The sequence below is a fragment of the Nasonia vitripennis genome (assembly GCF_009193385.2).
Source record: "Nasonia vitripennis strain AsymCx chromosome 4 unlocalized genomic scaffold, Nvit_psr_1.1 chr4_random0003, whole genome shotgun sequence".
NCBI classification, from domain to species: domain Eukaryota; kingdom Metazoa; phylum Arthropoda; class Insecta; order Hymenoptera; family Pteromalidae; genus Nasonia; species Nasonia vitripennis.
The window spans coordinates 1,422,859-1,443,088 of NW_022279638.1; the positions used below are offsets into that span (position 1 = coordinate 1,422,859).

The following is a 20,230-nucleotide window of genomic DNA, read 5'->3' on the forward strand; positions in this document are numbered from 1 at the left end:
CTCCAAACATCAAGTGTCCTGCCATAAAATTCTGTACGTTAATGACACGTTGCTTCTACTTTCTCTTCACTAAATGTGTCAAGCAGTCCAGAGACAGTACAATGGCTGTAATGAGTCCATAAATAGCAACAGCTAACTTGTTCTCCCTTGACAGTGATCTAGAATTAGAAACTCGACTTTTGAGAAGCAGAATACACAAACCTAAGATCGTGGAGGCAGCACAACAAAAGCAACAAAGTCAAACCAGAAACCGTCATTGAGTTTGCCGAGGACCTAAGGGAGAGCTCCAGTAGTCCGATGAGCATCTTGCTCTTCTGCAACCTCATATTGTCCTTGCAAAAGGTATGAAGTTGAATGGTTAGTCACAGCAATACGAGGGAGAGCCATGTAAAAAAGGTCGATACAAAGATTCTCGTATACTTACTATTGCAGTTCTGGGGTGAGTTGCGCTACTGCTGGTTATGCTTGGCCAAGAAATTGTTCTACTGCCTATTTCTGGTTGGGGTAAAGAGGAAAGGCTGATTGCGCTGGTTGGTGTTGTAGAAGCCATTGGAGCTAAAGGTCCGGAGCTCCAGTGCAAATCGGAGCAATTGCGCGAAAGAATGCCGTAAGGAAAGGAGCCCGAGCCTCTGCAATTAAAACAGCCAATGATTTTCTCTGCGGGGCTGCAGCAGCAGCTCACCGCCACGCACAATGACCGACCGGCGACGAGCAATAGACACGCAGACGTCGACCGACGCAATACTTACTTATCAGGGCCCAGGAGCTCGACTTGTCGTCGGGTTCGCCGCAATTGCGGCCGTAGTCGTAGCCGCAGGGTCCTCCGGGTCCACCACTAAGCGGTCCGCCGGGGCTCGAGTGCTCGTCTTTGTCATTGCGGATCTGGTTGATGGGCATGGGGCCCTCTGTGCTAGTGGCCTTGTGCGGCACTCCGCGGTCCCTCCAGAGCTCCATGACGTCGCGGAGTATAAAGCGTATGCGCAACGGCAGCTTCGGACTCTTAGCCAGGCTATTTATGCGCTTGAAGCACTGCTTCATGAGCAGGGCGCCCTTGTCCGTGTCGAGGATGCCAGAAGCACTCCTAGCACTCGATATCTTTGGCACCCCCTCCCTCCCCCCCCCCCCCGCCCCACGGGATCCGCTACACCGGGTCCACCCCTCTTATCCACAAGCTGCCGAATTCACTTGTGGAAGATTGAGTTCGAGACCAGACCATAACCTCGCTACTTATGAGTGTGTTCGCATCATCTGCACTCGCGCTTGACCATGGAGTTTGCGCGTTTGGTGAGATGCGAAACTCGACAGTCGTCGCTATAGGACGACTTCTGGGAGCCGAACCTAACCTCGGCAAACGCCGCATTACACTACGATATTTTCAAATCGTTCGAATCAGATATTTTTCGTGTCCAGTGTACATTGTGTTGTGTGATAAATTTTAGCGTACAACAATTTAAAATTAACTCTAATGAATTTTATTATATAGAAAGCTTACCAGTTTATATTTCTCTGGTTGGTTTTCATCAAAACTAGAATCAATTTGAATGCATTTAATACTTTTGTACTTTTTACTTCCTTGCATAGATTTATTTATAACTTCCTCCTCGGTTTCTGTTGAGAATATAAGTGTATAAGTATAATAAAATATCTGAGATTTTGAAAATAGCATATAACTTTTACTTTGCTTACCACCAACATATAAAACATTTACTTTAGATCATTTTGTGTCATTTTTCCTTTGACAAAAATACCAATGATTTGGTTTGACATCATGCAAATTTATAGCTTTTGTAACTGCAACACCATTTTCAATATGTTTTGCTTTAATTTCATCAATTCTCTTGCAACACTCTTCTTTTGAGTGATCAAATCTTATCCATGCAAATGCCATGATATCAATAACTATAGAATATTTCTATCTTGAAAAATATCAGTAATTATAATATTTCTATGTTGAGTAATATTTTTATTACCAACAAATCGTGATATTACCTACTCGTAGTCGTAATATTAAGCCGAAATCACAAAAATATCGATTGAATATAATTATGCATTTTTTCTACTATTCGTCTTACTATACTGTTTCTGTCTTGAACTGTGTACAATTCCGATGGCTGCGTCTACAATAACGCATGACGCATAAAATATTAACGACTGATTCAGTGATTTTTTAAAGAAAAAAAATTTGGAAAAGTATAATAATTATTAAACTTTATATGAAGTTATATAATATTTCATTAGATTTTTCTTTGAAAATCAATAAATTATGCGTTATTCATTATGCACGATTGTAGACGCATCCGTTTGTTTTGACTCGCCGAAAACACTTGTTCTTTTAGTCGCGGATTTTCAGTGCTTTGTGTTTGTTCAAAGGTACCTATATTGTAGGTAATAGACAATATAATAATAATACCTTCAGGAATGAAAAATATATATTAATAAAAAAAATGTCAGGCAACAAGAGAAAAAGTTATTTATCTGACAGTAATAAACAAGTTACAAAATATGCCAAAGGACAAATGAGAAAATCACTTCAAATGAAAGAGGTATGTATATGTATGTATATTAATTATTGATTTAAAAAAATTTAATAATAATTTAGCTGTATACATGTACAAATGACCCTACTGAAAAATGTTAAGTGTATCAAAGGAAAGTGTACGAGAAAATTATTAAAGTGTAACGAAATGTTTTTCATTTTTTACACCATTTAATTGTACTAGCTAATAAATGCATTGATATACTTTGTACATATAAATTTTGCACTAGGGTATCGATAAATTTATTATTATTATAAAATAATTAATTTATGTATCTTTATTCCAGTCGCTGCAATCTACTAATAAAAATGAAGTGCCTTCAACCGATGTTAATGTAGAATTCACAAATGACAATGGTCCAGAATATCTACAACAATTTGAGAATGGTGAAATAGATAATAATTCTGAGATGATTAATCATATATCAATGTTATTTCAAGAAGTAAGTATATTTTATTATTACATTTTAGAAACTAGCACAAAATTCATTCGTAACTGTTATTACCTCATACGCTAAACCCAATTTTGTTTTTATTATTTGTTCTAAAATGAACAAAAGAATTCTGGCAACGCATCCATGATTATATATATATATATATATATATATATATTGTATATATATATATATATATATATATATATATATATATAGTTATTTTAAAAGAGTCAAGGTTATCTCTAATTAGGATACCTCTAAGCACGATTGCATTTTTAGTAATATTTTATATACAATTATACAACCGTGTATAATTTTTATATTTCATTTTATTATATTTATTATATATATTGATATGAATCACGCTCTAGTTTATACTCATGGTTTATTTATTAAAAAAATCATTTAAATATATTCGAAAGTATTTCCAGAGATATTTACATATAAGTATGGGATTTGATAAGAGTTGCTATCCGAATAATTTGACATCGCATTATAAAATTATATGCACTGTATTCAAGTTGGACATCTAACTTTTTATACTGATACTTTCAAAATGGTGTAGAAACAGTCTACAATAATATTTTCTATACTAGGAAATTTAAGTGCGCTTCATGGTTCGATCTTTCACTTGAAAGTATAATAGGGCTGCGTCAACAGAATTGTTATAATAGCTCTTTACATAAATATCAAAATTATATCAGTATATATAAAAATAACCTAATTTCAGGGTTTAAGATCTTGAAACAAATCTATATACAATATTTCAGTTCTCTAGCTATGATAAATTTTAAATTAGGGCCAAAACAAAAATGTGGATTTGATACGATTGATATACTACAAATTTGTTTTTAGCTTTATTCAAACTCTATCATAGCTAGAGAGCTCAAATTTTGTATTGCAGATTTGTTTCAAGATCTTAAACCCTGAAATTAAGTTATTTTTATACTAACTGATATAATTTATTACAACAAAGGCCATCATTTTTTGAAAGAGAGGATTATACAATCGTATATAATTATAATTTATTATTTCATTTGTAAGTTGATTTTATCACTCATCTCCTGGATTTTATTTGTGGAAGATGGTAAATTAAATACATTACCTTCCACAAGTAAAATTCTGTGAAAATTATATGTGTGTGAGTGTGGGTTTGCGTGTTAAAATAGTATTTTATTCCACACCCAGATGATGTCACTTTTTGTCTTGTAAAATAGGGCCAACACAATTTTCTTCTGTTTTGATGGATTAATCTAGTAGCATATTTTTTTTTTTTTGAAAATTTTCTTAAAAATATTTAAAAATTTGTTTAAAAATTTATTTGAAAAAATTTTTGTTGAAAAAAAAATGTATTTTTGCCCTGCCAATTTTTGTATGGGTGTGTGTGCGTCACAAAAAATACGATGTGTACGAAGATCTAAGGGGGCTTGTTGACCTAGTGTGGTTTGCAGTACTAGCTCGCTTGAACTGGTACTGCGAACTCCACACAAGGTCTAAAAAAGCCCACTTCACGTCCTTTCTACACAATATACTGATCGAATAGGAAGCATAAATAAATTATCTATATCACTTAAAAATATTATACATAAATAATTCTATATTTATTTTCAGGTTAAAGCAAGGGTTGACGTCGACTATGATAAATTTGAGGAGTGGTACAGCAGCGATGACGAAATAACCGAACTTTTAACAACTGAAGTGACCTTATCAATTACAATAATAAATTTAACAAAAAATGATGAATTTTTTAAACCTGTAGCATTGAATGCTATTGTCAGCTCGGCAGAATTGTTATTGATGATTTTTAAATATTCTATGAAAAATCATTTATCTAGAACTGGCATTTCTAATTTATTAAAACTTACTAATTGTATGTTCGGTAAAACAGTTCTCCCAGAATCACGTTACAAAATAGATCAATTATGTAAACCAGCCAATGATATTGAGTTACATAGTGTATGTTATTCATGTTCCAATTACATCGGGACATTTAAAGAATTCAATACCTGTGTATTTTGTAGTAATTGTAATACAGAAGTCGACCTGTCACATCCGTCAAATCCATGCTATTTTGCCATTATACACCCATCAGAAGCAATATGCGAATATTTAGAGATGCATGAAAATTATTATTTTCCTGTAGTAAATGAAAGAAGACATCAGAAAGACTGTATTGAAGATATTTATGATGGAAAATTATACAGACAATTTGTTAAAAATTTAAGTGCTGTTGATCGATATGCTTACGCAACAGTGATTTTTATTACTGATGGCGCTCCAGTTTTTAAATCTTTCTCATTTTCAATATGGCCTATCTATATAATATTAAATGAATTACCTCAACAAGAACGATTAAATAGTGCGATCACTGTTGGTTTGTGGTTTAGAAGAAGTAAACCAGAAATGACAATTTTTTAGGATGTCTTCACAAAGCTAATGAATACTCTTTCTACAATAGGTGTCTTAGGTACGATAAAAAATGTAGAACGCCGCATAAAAATTTATTCACTATTGTCTTGTGTAGATACCATGGCTCGTGCACCAATGAATGGTACGATGCAATTTAATGCGCATTACGGATGTGATTGTTGTTTAGAAGAAGGTAAATATTTCTCAGGAAGTATGCGTTACCCATTTCATATCCCGTTCTTAAAAAATAGAACTCACGCTGAAACAATTGTTCATGCCACTCAAGCTCTAGAGCAAAATCGATCTATTTACGGAGTAAAAACAGCATCTCCTCTTTTAAACTTGTCTAATTTTGATATTATTGAGGGTTTTACACCGGACTACATGCACTGTTACGTTTTTGGCGTAGTTAAGCAGTTTATAAAGATCACAGAAAGATATTTAACAAGAACAGATATTGATTATATCGACGAATTACTTATTAAAATTAGATCACCCACTCAGATAGGTCGTCTATCAAGGTCTTTTAAGGATAGAGGATTTTGGAAAGCCAAAGAATATGAGAATTGGTTATTGTATTGCTGCATACCCTTATTATGCACAGTTACGCAACATAAAGTCTTGCTACAAAATTGGTCACGATTATTTGAGTCCTTATATATCTGTTTACAGACAAAAATTACCTTTGCAGAGTTAAATACTGCAAATACGTTATTATGGAAATTTGTATCGAAATGGAAGATATTGATCGTGGCTACTGTTCGTGGGCGGCTACGGCCACCACGTTGTAGGGAAGGACTGGGCCAAATATACGTGCAATATAACTTAATAACTTGTGTGATTACTTCTTCCTTCTTTCCCCACATTCTCCCAAACGTCGGCGATTACGCTAAATCCCGCGATTAACGAAAAATCTTGGCGCGTACGAGGCATCAAGTGTTGCGTACCTGTACTGGGAGGCACAGCGTCGCAATGTTCTGGAACTGTATTAGAATACTGCGACAGTCTTACAAATAAAACATCAAAAAGAAGCTTTAAAATATCATCTATCACATATTTTGGAAAATATAAAAGTTTGAGTACTTACCTAATTAATAAATATCAATTATCCAATAAAGGAAGACTTTTTAATACGCTCGTTTCTAATGGATGTTTATTTATGACTTGTCAAAAGCAAAATAAAAGGTCATGCAACTACTACGCACAATTCGCGAATAAAACATTTGTAAAACTAACAAGAATTAACAATTTGCGAAGTTATACAAACAAAGTCTCACAAATATTCGAACATTATAAAAGAATTTGTACAAATAGATAAAGAAATTTGTGTAGAAACAAATGAAATAATGAACATTTGTGTTGCCGTCGAAATCGAACATAAAATATTTTTAATACCTGTACCCAATATGTTACATTATTGATTAGAGTTATAAGTATCTAAGGTTAATTTTATTTTTCTATGATATACTTAAAACTTCAAATATATGGCAAATAAAAACATTCCATATTTTTTTTAATTTGTTGTTTTTTATTAATTTTTATGATGTATCCTTATTCCTTAATAAATTTATAAGTAAAATTTATTTTATTTATTATGTATAAAATAGATATATTAATTTCTCAAATTTTTTTATAATCGCGCGATTAATCGATTACGAAAAAAATATAATTTTCGATTTTATCATAATCGCGCGATTAATCGCGGGATAATTGGTTCGATAAACTGACACGATTGCTCGCGCGATGGCACTATTTTTCGGGCGTTTTTTCGCGCGATCTTTTTCAATAGGGGTATCTTTGTGAGATTGAAAAAAATTGTCAAATGTTTGTAGCTTACAAAAGTTTCTCTATATATTATCATAAATATATACGTTAGTAAATGTAGTGAAATCAGTTTTGAAAAGGTCAAGCATTAAAGATCAGCAGGTAAGCTAGAATCAATCATAAATAGTAGTTATAAAAAGTAAGATAGTTGCACTTTTCGGAATTATTATTTTAATTCACACTTGCTGTCCCGTCGTCTTATGGTTTATCGATGAAACACTCAAATTATTGGTTTTGAGGTGTGCCTAAATCTGTTAAATGATATGAATTAAAATTAAGACATTTTTTATTATAATCTAAATTACAATATAAATTTATTGTAATGAATAGAATTTTAATATTGCGAAATCGGCTGAATTTTTCTTGTAGCAACTGAACCTAATAAAACAATCAAGTTGTAAATATGTACGAATGATGTGTATGACGATTAGTAAATATTATGCACATCGTAGACTACAAGACGACGGGACAACAAGTGTGAGTTAAAATAATAATTTCGAAACGTGCAACTATCTTGTTTTTCATAACGATTAGTTATGATTAAATCTAGCTTACCTGCTGATTATTAATGCTTGACCTTTTCAAAACTGATTTCACTTTATTCACTAACGTATACATTTATGAGAATATATTTAAAATGGATTTTTTAGGATTTGAATTTTCAACTATGTAATAATTTACATTTTTTAAATATTGTGAATTTTATGTTATAATATTCCTAGAGTGAACAGATATATTTTAACAATTGTAAAATAAACTATTCAATTGAATTTGGTTGGCTTGTATTTCTAAATTTAATAAAACAGTAGCAGGAACTTAAAATTACGGTTTTAAGAAAAGATAATTTTAATAGTGTCAAATATCAAGAATATTGATTAGCTATAACATGTGTCAAAATATGCCGGTGGTTTTGCTAATGCTTAATCGGTTGTAAGAGAAATAGATTTTTTATAAATTAAAACATTTAACATGTTGCCAACTGCGTAATGTAACAGACGCACATGTCAGCAACGCGAGCAGCGAGACAAGTCAATGATAAGAGTGGAGCAGCTGCTCCGTACTGCGATGCATGCTCTTCGAATTCATCGTAGATGTTAGCTCAGTGGTTAGAGCACAAGTCTCTGGTCCTCCGTCTCGTCGTCTACTTTTTTGCTATTCGACTCCGTCTCCTTTCTGTTCGTTACAGTATATATATATATATATATATATATATATATATATATATATATATATATATATATATACACACACACCCACACACATCGTATGAGCTATTTTATTTTATACACACCCACATGTTCACGCACACACACCCGCGCGGGGACGCTGATACCCCGTATGTGGCGCGTCCCCTGGGTGGCGGATAGGGGGATGCTCATTAGTGCGTTAAGGTATCGTTAATGGTTGGCCAGTTAAGGTATCCTTAACTGGACAAAGGGTATAGCAGAAACAAAATATGCTCCGCGTACCGAAAAGGCTAGGGAAAGAAATCCCGAAGATAAACCAAACATGGATAGTAAGTTAATAACATTAAAAAAAAGCGGCTCCGTCACTTAAAACGCTAGTGGATAGCGTAAATAAAATACGCAAAACAGTTGCAGGAGATCTTTTGATAGAGCTTAATCGCACAAGAAAAGTCAAAATCTCGGACTTCCAAGAAGCAGTTAGAGAAATACTAGTTGAAGGCGCCACAATAAAAGCACTCCAGCAAGAAAAAACCATTGAAGTAAGAGATCTAGATATGCTTACCTCAAGAGAGGAGGTACTAAAAGCACTACAGAAGGAAATTTGCAAAGAGAATATCATAGAAGACTCTACGATAAGATCTCCGCGAAAGACGTACGGTGACACGCATATTATAGTGATATGGGTACCAGCTCTGATAACAGCCAAGATCGCTAAGCTACAGAAGATTAGAATAAGATGGGTCAACTGTATGATCTGGATGGCTAATCGCAAAAACAAGCTGCTTAGGTGTTATAAAAAATATGAACACAAAGCGAAGGAGTGTAAGAACCAATCCAACTGTGTACTTTGCAAAGCAGGCACAAGTAGAAAAGAAAGAGTGATCACGCAGCTGGTAGCTACGCATGCCCAGTTTACCAAGCTGCAGTAAAAGCCGCTAAGAGACGAAGAAAATAAAAATAGCGCAGTTCAATATAAACCTTTGCGCGCCTGCACAGGACCTATTGAGTTAGTATGTCCGTGAGACAATGATCGACATAACCATTGTCTGTAAACAATATAGAGACCTGGACGAACCATCGTGGGATAAGGGCAGTATTGGTAAAGCGACGATATGGGCATGCGGAGACGCCGCTTTCCAAGAGAAAATGACAACACATAATGAAGGATTCGTATGCGCTAAGGTCGCAGGCATACAGGCGTTTAATGCTGCTATGCTTCTTCTAACGCGCCGCGCCGATAGGACAATTTAGACAACTGTTGGATTGGCTAGTACAGGATGCTGCAGGAAAAAATCTGGTACTGATAGCAGGCGATTCCAACGTCTGAGCAGTAGAGTAGGGCAGCAAAAGGACGAACGAAACAGGACAAGCGCTATTAAAAGCATTCACCCTCCTAGTCTTAGTCTTAGTTAAGCAAGGATGCTCTTACACATTTCAAAGAGGAGACGCAGGGTCCATCATATATCTTACGTTTGTTAGCAGCTACCTAATTGGCTTAGTTTGATTATGCCGGTAAGCAATCATTACACAAATAATGACCACCAAACGACATAATAGAGTTTAGAAAACCAAAATAGAGATCCAATGGAAGTACAAGGACGAAAAGAGTCGGTTGGAAAACGAAAGATAACAAAGAGACATTTCTTCTGACTCTAGAAGAAATACAGCTGTATGAAACTGCGAATAATAAGGTCGAGCAGATGATAGGAAATATTACCCAAGCCTGCAACAATCCCAAGGAGGGCTTCGAATAATAGACGACCGTCAGTATACTGGTGGGATTAAGAAATTAACTTTGCCCGCAGCGAGTATCATCAAACCACAAAACGGGAACAGCGGGCTAAAAAGAAATACTACAAGACTGGTAGAGGTCAAGAAGTACTAGACGCCCGAAACAAGAAAATGAAGGATGCTAAACAGATACTCAATATAAAATCCCAGAAAATAAACGTCGGTGCCTCAAAGAGTTACAGAAATATACTCTTAGCCGACCATTAAGTACCTGATAATCACCATGAACGCCAGACTAACATTTAAGCAGCATCTCGAGAGGGTAAGCAATAAGACAGCAAAAGTCGGTGCTTCACTATTGCGACTAATGTCGAATGTAGGTGGGTCCTAGCCAATGTAACTACATCAATTATATTGTACGGTGCCCCAATATGGGTGGACGCAATGTTAGTGAAGTCCTACGCAAAAAAGCTGTCAACAGTTTATAGGAGAAGTGCATTGCGGGTTGCTACTACCTACCGAACAGTATCAGAATATGCAGTGTACGTTTTTTTAGGTATGTTGCCTATTGACCTGCTAGCAACAGAAAGAAAGAATATATACGAAGAAAGCCGGCATGGTGACAATACTCAAAAAGAAGTTTAGAAATCCACGAAGAAATAAACCCTATCTAAGTAGTAAAGACGATGGGACTCTAGTGAAAAGGGGCGTACCACGGATTGTTTACGAGCCTACCTACACCGCTTTATGATAGAGGACAACCTAAATTGCCCAGTATGTTTGAAAGCAAATAAATATGCGGATAATGTCTTCTGTGACTGTTTGCGATACGAAATGGAACAAGAAGAACCTGAGTGTCACCTTCAGACTAGGGTGACACCTGAGTCAATGATGACAGCTATGCTGGCATCGAAGGATGGTTGGTGCGTAAACAGTAAACAACTACGTAAGGACCATTCTTAAGAAGGTTAAAAGTTACGAAGAGAATAGAAGGAAAGGACAAGGCTAAACAGCTGAGTAAAACTGTCGCTAGATAAAGGCCACTAGGTAGTAGATACGAAACGCTCCTCAGACCGATGCTAGTTACCGATGGTAGCTGAGTTGAGCCCAGACTGCGTCACCCGATGCAGAGGAACGTAGGTGTCGGGGTTGAGTCTGTCCAGAGAATGACTGGTCGATGCTGCACGAAGTAGACGACCGGACGATGGTGCAGGAAGCAGATGGCGGAACGATGCAGAATAAAGAAGACGAGTTTGATCCTGAACCCCTAATCATCTTGGTGGATGGGGGATGTATGGAAATGTCAAACTTTAAAGGAGAAGCCAACTAGGCTAGTTAACGGCCCCCACGAAAGTATTGTTTAACGATAGTACCTGTGGGGATCCGGCGTCGGAGGGCCACTTGTGCAAAGCTTGCTCTGCTTACGCTACGTGAAAAAAAATACACAGGCTTTAACCCAGTGGGACTATTAATTTTTTGAAATCTACTTATTATATTACTGCGAGCAACATTTTTAAACATTTGTTTCATCTAATGATGCAACGTGTTCTATGTTTTAGATTAACGCCTTTAGCCTGCACTTTCGTGCAGAGCTGGGTGCTTTAATTGTTGTTAGTTTATTGAAATAAAACTTGATGCGTACAAGCGCGAGAATCTACCGTGTTTACTTAGAGCCGGGACTGGAGTGATTTTTGTCTTGCACGTAGATCCCAGAATCAGCCCTCTTTGATGCTGGCGAGATTTGTTTCGCTTAGATGCCGAAAATTAGCCAGTAAGAGAGGCCGTTATATCTGAGCTTTCGCTCACTTACGCCGAATTTTCACATCTTTCCTCCTTTGCATCCTCGGTCAGGCCCTTCAGTCTGCCTACGCACTCTCCTCTATGACTATACTTAAAAAAAAAATACCGCTTCCGACGCGCACGCCAATAAGTGTAAAATTTCCCAAGCATTTTATTTATTAATTATAAAAGTTGAGTAGAGTGTTGTATAAAATAATCAATATTATAATTTTAATGCTTGTGAAATTTTTTACAAACCGATACCAAACAACTATATTTAGAACTTAGTAATAAAGCTCTTATGCGCGTTAGTTTAAGAAAATATTATAAATAAATGAATTTACTATTGAATTAACTATTTAAACTTGCATTTCATCTACTTATAGCCTTAATATTTATTCTAAATCCTTTATTCATTTTTAAAATTTATTGAATTTACAATGCATCGTACAACAACCGTAGCTTCATACCGACCGACTGTTATAACTCTGCAAAATGATATATTTCACTGCAAGAACCGTAGCTTCACACCGACCGTTTGTTGTTTGTAAGACTATGACTTTTCTACAAGCTGCTAACAAACTATGCATTTATATACATTTATGTAGAACTATCTCACCGCAGGTGTTGCTAAGAGCAAACGTATGCAATTCGAAAAATGCATAGTTTTTACAACAGCCTGATGTAAAATAATTCTAAATAAATATTTCGAATTTAACATAATAAAATATTTGTATTTTGAAAAAATAGCGGAAAATTCCGGGATCGGTACACAGCTGCAAGCGTGCGTATTCCCGAAACTTTCCCTGCAATAAAAAAAAAAGGTCCGAGCTTTGTCGTAGGTTGTCTTAATTACGGTCGCTCTAGACGCTGCCGATATCTTAGGCAAACGCAGCTACTCGTCATAAAATTGCGCTTGGTCCGTCGCGCCGAAAATTTTCTCCTATTGACTAATGCGCAGAAAAACTTTACTATCGTTATTATAGTGCATCCGCTGATGTTTCTCGTCGATGCGCGCAGCTCAAGAGATTTACGATAGGGTTATCTGTCCCTCGCTTTCTCTCTTCAGGCCCGCTTCTCCTAATTTGCTCTGGAAGAGCGTACGCAATTATGCATTTCAAAAATTAAAGTTCTAATCAGACTTTTAATAGGAGTAAATGCGTTTTAACAAGGGTGTTCTTGTAAGGGGCTGGGAGGGATTGGGAACTGATCTCATGATGATATTTATGGAAAAATAGATTTACATTAATTTAAAAAGAATAATATTGTAGAACTTTTATTTTAGAATAATAATGATACGCAAGATTGTTGGAGTTATGTTGAAATTGCAATACTACGGCGTGAGTCAGGACTTGGATTCAGCATAGCTGGTGGTACAGATAACCCTCATTTACAGAATGACTATCACATTTATATAACGAAAATTATACCAGACGGAGCCGCAGCAAATGATGACCGTCTACGTATTAATGATATAATTGAGAAAGTTAATGATTGTTCTCTAATCAATTTGACTCACTCCACAGCCGTAGATATATTAAAAAGAGCTGGCGATTCAGTGAAGCTTGTAAGTTATCTTATTTATTTATTTTTACATTGCAAAGCTCTATGTGATAATAGCTTAATTATTGAGAATTGAAATTTGAAATTCTGTACAAATTGTAACAGATCTACTTATTCTTCGAAAGAAGAATGCTACAGAGGCGCGTTGTGGGGTTGACTTGATTGTATGGTAAGCGCGTTCACTTCAAGAGTTTGTGCGTAAACTAAGATTACTGCGCCTAAACTGACTGTTAACAGAGATCTCCCCAATCTCTTACGTAAAACAAATGTAATGTTCCACATATCGAGGGGCGTCCCACTATGGGGTATTTCGACTTTTCGTGTTTCAAAATCAAATAACTCTGTATTTAGTCAGTCGATCAATCTGAAATTTTCTAAAAGTTACGTCTAAACTATCATAAATCACAGAAAAATAAGCAGAAAGGTTTATTTTGACTGTATGATCCAGGAAAACTCCTTAAAGTCGACGGTTTTCGCAATAAACTTACAAAATTTCGTAGTATTTTTTTATTCATGGGATTGTATATATCGCGATTCTAATATTTGTGTATGCATATGGGTCATTCTTTTTGAATCCGACTAGTACTCTGTCTAAAAATCAAAGGTTCAAAAAATTTGTGTCCAGGCTTAAAATTCAGCGTAATATATCTAATTTTCATTGCTAAGTGGTCTTTTTAAAAAATGTAAAATGGTGGGCCGGTGCAGCTCCAACAGTACATTGATATCAGCACGGAATAGCAGTTATATGTCCTTAAAATTTGCAGGGGCAGAGACGAAATTAAAGCTTATTCGCGTGTATTTTTTTGCCGCTAAACACGAATCCCGCCTGAGTTTCAGCCTATGGGGCCACCTTTCACCGATAACCTCAAAAAAAAAAAACAGTCATAAAATGCAGTATTACGCGGTTATACTACTTGATAAAATGGTCCAAAAATAAGCGACAAAGCTTTTCTTGGGTAAGGGTAAAAATTTTGAAAAATAAAGATTTGAAAGAAGTAAATTACGGATTAATTTATAACAAAACGTAAAATTTTTAGTCAAAATATAATTTTGAGAAACTAAATTTTCAAACTACTAAAAATATCTCTTTTGCAATATTTCAATTCAACATTTTTATTTTATAAATTTTTTATTAAACTTTACTATTTCTTATTGTTATTTTTTAATATTTTTACCCTCACCCGCTTATGTATTTAGGTCCGTTTTGTTCCCTGGCGAGAAAAATCACGTGATTTATCACACGATCAATCGCATGATAGAACACTTGAATTCTCACATGATTTATTACTTGACTATTTGGCGTGATTTCTCACGTGATGAGTCGCGTTAAAAATCACATCAGAAATCACTCATAAAATTTAAGTAATTGTTTTAATTGAAATAAATTATTTTGTTTTTAATAAACAATTATGAAAAATATATATTTGTTGATGCTAATCGAAACAAATTAACCGCAAAATAGTAAAAAAAACTTTGACGTGATCGAATCCTGGTCCTCAACTTTACAATCCATTATCTTACTCACTGAGCCATTTTTACTTGTCCTAATAATGACTTGCAGATCATATATGAATCTTTCTAATATATCATTTGCGTATATAGACTATCTGCTGTTATTTGATAAAATAAGGAAAACAATTTTATTACATAATAAAAAAAATTAATTTATCAAGTAAACATATGCGTATGTGTGTGTGTGTGTGTGGCTACACGCGCTGGGCAGCATCGCCGCCAGCGCAAGCAGACGCTGCGGCCAAGACCCGACTTTGACTAGCGAGGTTACTGCCGAAGTCGACGCCATAACGCCATCCGGCCGTCGCCACGCTGTGGCGAGTGGGGAACGCGCCCCCGGTCGCCATTCTGGGTTTGGCCGCCGAGTAGAGCAGACGCTCCATCATTCTGTGATAGTAGTATTAAGGAATAAAGTCTTCAGAGTATTAGTCGTATTAAGCAGAGTGATTCATTCACGTCGCCTTTCCTGTGTCCCGTCCATCAGCGATAGCGCGTAATTTCAAGGAGGAATAATTGCAACTTCCAAATAAATAAATATATATATATATATATATATATATAATTTAGTAGTAATAAATTTTATATATATATATATATATATATATATATATATATATATATATACGCTTACGGGAGCCTACCATATGGTTACCATTTCATGAGATATGCGAGCTTATGGCTACCGTTTTGACTAATGGCTACCAGACGCCATTAGATTATCGCTTATACGCTCTAATGGCTACCGGTAGCCATTAGAAAAGTTGAAATCAATCTTTGGCTACTAATGGCTACCAGCCTAGTGACAGTTAACATCAAAAATATCTGCATATAAACTATTAATCGACTTACCATATAAATTAATGTTTTTGTATTTGTTTAATTTTCTAAACTTTTTAGCAGTGTAAACAAATAACGTCTTTGATCAAATACAAACATGAGCCAACTAAAAACAAAAAAAAAATTATATTCATCAATAATAATAATATAAGGAGTTGAAATCATTTGAATTTCAATGAAAATAGTGCAGATTTTGAATGTTCTTATTTAATAATCATACTTGCCACCACATGTCACATATGTAAGGTGTAACTTTAAAAGCTCGCTTCAGCGCTCTCTGCAGGGAATTAAAAGTGCGAATAACTATATGCAAATTTAAAGTCACCAGTTTAAAGTTTCCAACAAAAGGTTATAAAACTAAATCAAAGAATTCTTGTTTTTTAATTAATTACGATACAAAAACTAAAGAATACCTTGTGGGCCAAAAGGCTTGAACAAAAGGAATAAAACGTCAAACACGGGATTACAACGACATGGTATAATTTTGATCTCCCTAAAAAAACCTTTTATAAGGTAAAAATGTAGGCAAGTATATTTGTCTCTATATACTCATACTCTATAAAATCCGATTCTATATCTTATGTATTTATTTATTTTTATTCCAACAACCATGGAATTTGAAAATGAAATTTAATATTGAATACGCTTCTGATAATTTTTAATTTCAGGAAACGAAATTAGTGAAACCTAATTATACATTGTCAAGTATACTATTATTGTTTATGATGGTGGAAATTTCAAATTCCAATTAAAGAAAGTCGTGAAATCTATTGATACATTGTCAAGTATTTTGTTTTTGCTTTTGCTTAAACAAAATAAAATCTGGAAAACTGGTAATTAAATCTTCAAGGTACTTTCGATTTCATGGATTGTTATATTTTTTTTTATAAATACTTGACGGACTCGTGGTCTTGTAGTTTATCGGCGAACAATCAACACGTTACAAATTTTACATATTCCTACAGTATAAATAATATTTGAATTAACAAATTAAAATCATAACTAATTGTTCTTTTCATTTTTTCTGCTATTAAATATTGAGTGTAATCTTAATTTGAATTAACAAATTAAAATCATAACTAATTGTTCTTTTCATGTTTCTGCTATTAAATATTGATTGTAATCTTAATTTAAATTAACAAATTAAAATCATAACTAATTTTTCTTATTCATTTTGTTGGGTATATATACAGCTTCAAATTCTTGAATAAACATCTCATTTATCTAATTATGCCACGAATTGACTGCTCTGATTGTCAACATAGCTCACCTTTAAAACACGCACGACATATAAACACGCACCGTGAACTACAAGACGACGGGTCCGTCAAGTATTTATAAAAAAAAATATAACAATCCATGAAATCGAAAGTACCTTGAAGATTTAATTACCAGTTTTCCAGCTTTTATTTTGTTTAAGCAAAAGCAAAAACAAAATACTTGACAATGTATCAATAGATTTCACGACTTCCTTTAATTGGAATTTGAAATTTCCACCATCATAAACAATAATAGTATACTTGACAATGTATAATTAGGTTTCACTAATTTCGTTTCCTGAAATGAAAAATTATCAGAAGCGTATTCAATATTAAATTTCATTTTCAAATTCCATGATTGTTGGAATAAAAATAAATAAATACATAAGATATAGAATCGGATTTTATAGAGTGAGAGTATATAGAGACAAATATACTTGCCTACATTTTTACCTTGTAAAAGGTTTTTTTAGGGAGATTTCACAAAAGTGAAATATTATAAATAGCTAATGAATATTCATGCTTATATAAATAAAATCAATAAATTATTTTTTCTAAGATCTAAAAATTTAATTTAAGGTGATATTTTTTAATTTCCAGTGATTTCTTCTAAAAATAGTATGTAGGCATCGTTTGCTCCACGAGGCCATGGTCTTTGTTTAATATGCATATCATTTATTTCAAACCAATGGTTATTTTGACGCACCACATTAGCGTAATGTCCTGTTTCAATATATTTACCGTGATGGAAAATGCAATTAATTACTTTATATTTTTTTTATTGATTTGAAGTACAGATTTTGGTATATCTTTCATTCTGAAATTAGTTATTTTTGATGTCGCTTGATGGTCAACGGAATACAATAGTAGTTGTAAATTATAATTGTATTTTTCATCTGAACAGTAGTTTTTTGTAATCTTTTGCATGTACAATGATTACTGCACTCCCCTTAGACATTTTTCCAATTATATATATTATTATCGAAAACTTGTTGTAATGTTTGTATTTGCATAAGGTCAGGTAGACAAAGTGGCAAAATGTAATTTAAAGTTGTTATAGAATTCCTTTCATCACAATTCAGACACCTAGTTATAATATTAATTTTGTGTTTGATAACACTCTGCAAAAACATGGATGCATTACAAAGATGTAAAAGAAATGCAGCAGCATCTTGCTGCTCACAAGCGGAATATCGTTCGTTTGCATATTCTCTTAATGCTCTAATATTAACAGGAGTTTTTACTATATATTGATTAAAAGAATGTTTTAGAAGGTCAAAACCTTTGGCCTCCAATAGGATCCTTCTAACAGATGAACAATGAAACAAGCTCTGTATACAAGCGTTAGCATAACAAGATACATTATCCTCATTTGGGAAATCATGAATAACCCAATTACTGTCAGATAATATATTTAATTTACTATTATTAACCTGTATATCTAAAATGTGTTTTGATACTGTCCAACGTCTATCTTGAACTGCACTGGGTCTACTAAACATGCAATCGTTTTGAATAACTAATGGTTGTAGGTCAGGGCGATATTTTTGTCTGAATCTATTATATTGCAGGATCGCAGATGAATCAGCTTTGACAGTTGTCGGGTCAAAATTGATAAGATATAAGCCTTGCAATTTCGTTACTCGTGATAAAGCGACATAAGTTTGGCCAGAACAAAATATAGAATTACCTGCTCCTACAATAGCATTTTCTAAACTCAAGCCTTGACTTTTGTGAATAGTTATCCCGTAACTGTTACAGATCGGAAATTGTTGACGTATTATATATATATATATATAAACAGGGTGACCCAATTTAAACGGGCACCGCTCATAACTCGTCAGGGACAGCCACAATCGAAAAAATGGTAGAGACCAAAGTTATAGGATATCGAAGGGGCAATCCGATGGTGACCTTGGATTTGACCTTGAACGCGTTTTTCAAGGTCATTTGAAGGTCAACTTTGGATTTTTAAATAGGAACCCCATTCTTTTATTGCGGGAATGGAAAGAGCGGTAAATTTTACGTTCAGAATGGTATGTTCGGTTGCGGCACTGAAGGTCATCTCAATGTCCTGCAGCCAGAATGAAACCCCGCCTACGTAATTCCTCTAGCAACGCCAAATTAAAAAAATAATATTTTTGGCGGAAGGCCGAGTGTGAGACTCTTTCGACAATTTTCGGAGGCTATTTTTATTTTTGCAAATCGAAAGTTCGGGCGGCAGGTACGGCGCGGGGCCGGGGCGCCTGCTTGAAAATCTTTCGTGAGTTAAGCGTCGTAGGGGAAGGTTCGACGGAGTCGCGGTGGCAAGACTGAGCGCGGGACTTATTTTAAAAGGCTTATTTCGGGAGCCATTTTTATTTTTCGCACATCAGGAGTTCGGGTAGGTAGGTGGCGACCACCTAGAGGAGTCATTCGCAAGTTAACCGTCGGAAGGGATCATTCGGGGAATAGCGAGACTTATGTTTCGACGCTAGCGAGGGCTCATTTGCGTCTTGGCCGCTGGACAGAGAACATCTAAGAAGGGATTTCATCTCGGATACAAAGTAAAAGTAAAGTTTGAAAAAAAATAATTTGACCTTGAAATGACCTTGTAGGACTGGCTCAAATTCGAGGTCACAATTCTCCCCCCCCCCCCCCCCTATACAACAACTTTGGTCTCTACCACTTTTTTTTAATTTGGCGTTGCTAGAGGAATTACGTAGGCGGGGTTTCATTCTGGCTGCAGGACATTGAGATGACCTTCAGTGCCGCAACCGAACATACCATTCTGAACGTAAAATTTACCGCTCTTTCCATTCCCGCAATAAAAGAATGGGGTTCCTATTTAAAAATCCAAAGTTGACCTTCAAATGACCTTGAAAAACGCGTTCAAGGTCAAATCCAAGGTCACCATCGGGTTGTCCCCTCGATATCCTACAACTTTAATCTCTACCAATTTTTTTAATTTGGCGTTGCTAGAGGAATTACGTAGGCGGGGTTTCATTCTGGCTGCATGACCTTGCGATGACCTTCAGTGCCGCAACCGAACATACCATTCTGAACGTAAAATTTACCGCTCTTTCCATTCCCGCAATAAAAGAATGGGGTTCCTATTTAAAAATCCAAAGTTGACCTTCAAATGACCTTGAAAAACGCGTTCAAGGTCAAATCCAA

General features: G+C 34.9%; 2 protein-coding genes across 17 annotated transcripts in view; both read left to right on the plus strand.

Moving 5' to 3' along the window:
* The window catches only part of LOC100119218 (disks large 1 tumor suppressor protein), a 1,703,670-nt gene that overhangs the window by 442,685 nt on the left and 1,240,755 nt on the right, over positions 1-20,230 (plus strand). For 15 of the 16 annotated variants that reach the window (XR_004227336.2, XR_004227337.1, XR_004227338.1 and 12 more), the window contains one exon: positions 13,189-13,470. The exons of the other annotated variant lie outside the window; for it this stretch is intronic. Coding sequence is in view for 12 of the 15 variants with exons in the window: in XM_031928125.2 (XP_031783985.1) it covers positions 13,189-13,470 (282 nt within the window). In the remaining 3 variants the exon portion in view is untranslated. The remainder of the gene's footprint in view (positions 1-13,188; positions 13,471-20,230) is intronic. 16 annotated transcript variants of the gene reach the window in all.
* On the plus strand, positions 2,319-6,207 carry LOC116417050. Its single transcript, XM_031928138.1, has 3 exons — positions 2,319-2,543; positions 2,824-2,979; positions 4,585-6,207. Exons 1-3 carry the CDS (start codon positions 2,445-2,447, stop codon positions 5,389-5,391), a joined length of 1,062 nt encoding a protein of 353 aa, XP_031783998.1. The 5' UTR covers positions 2,319-2,444; the 3' UTR covers positions 5,392-6,207.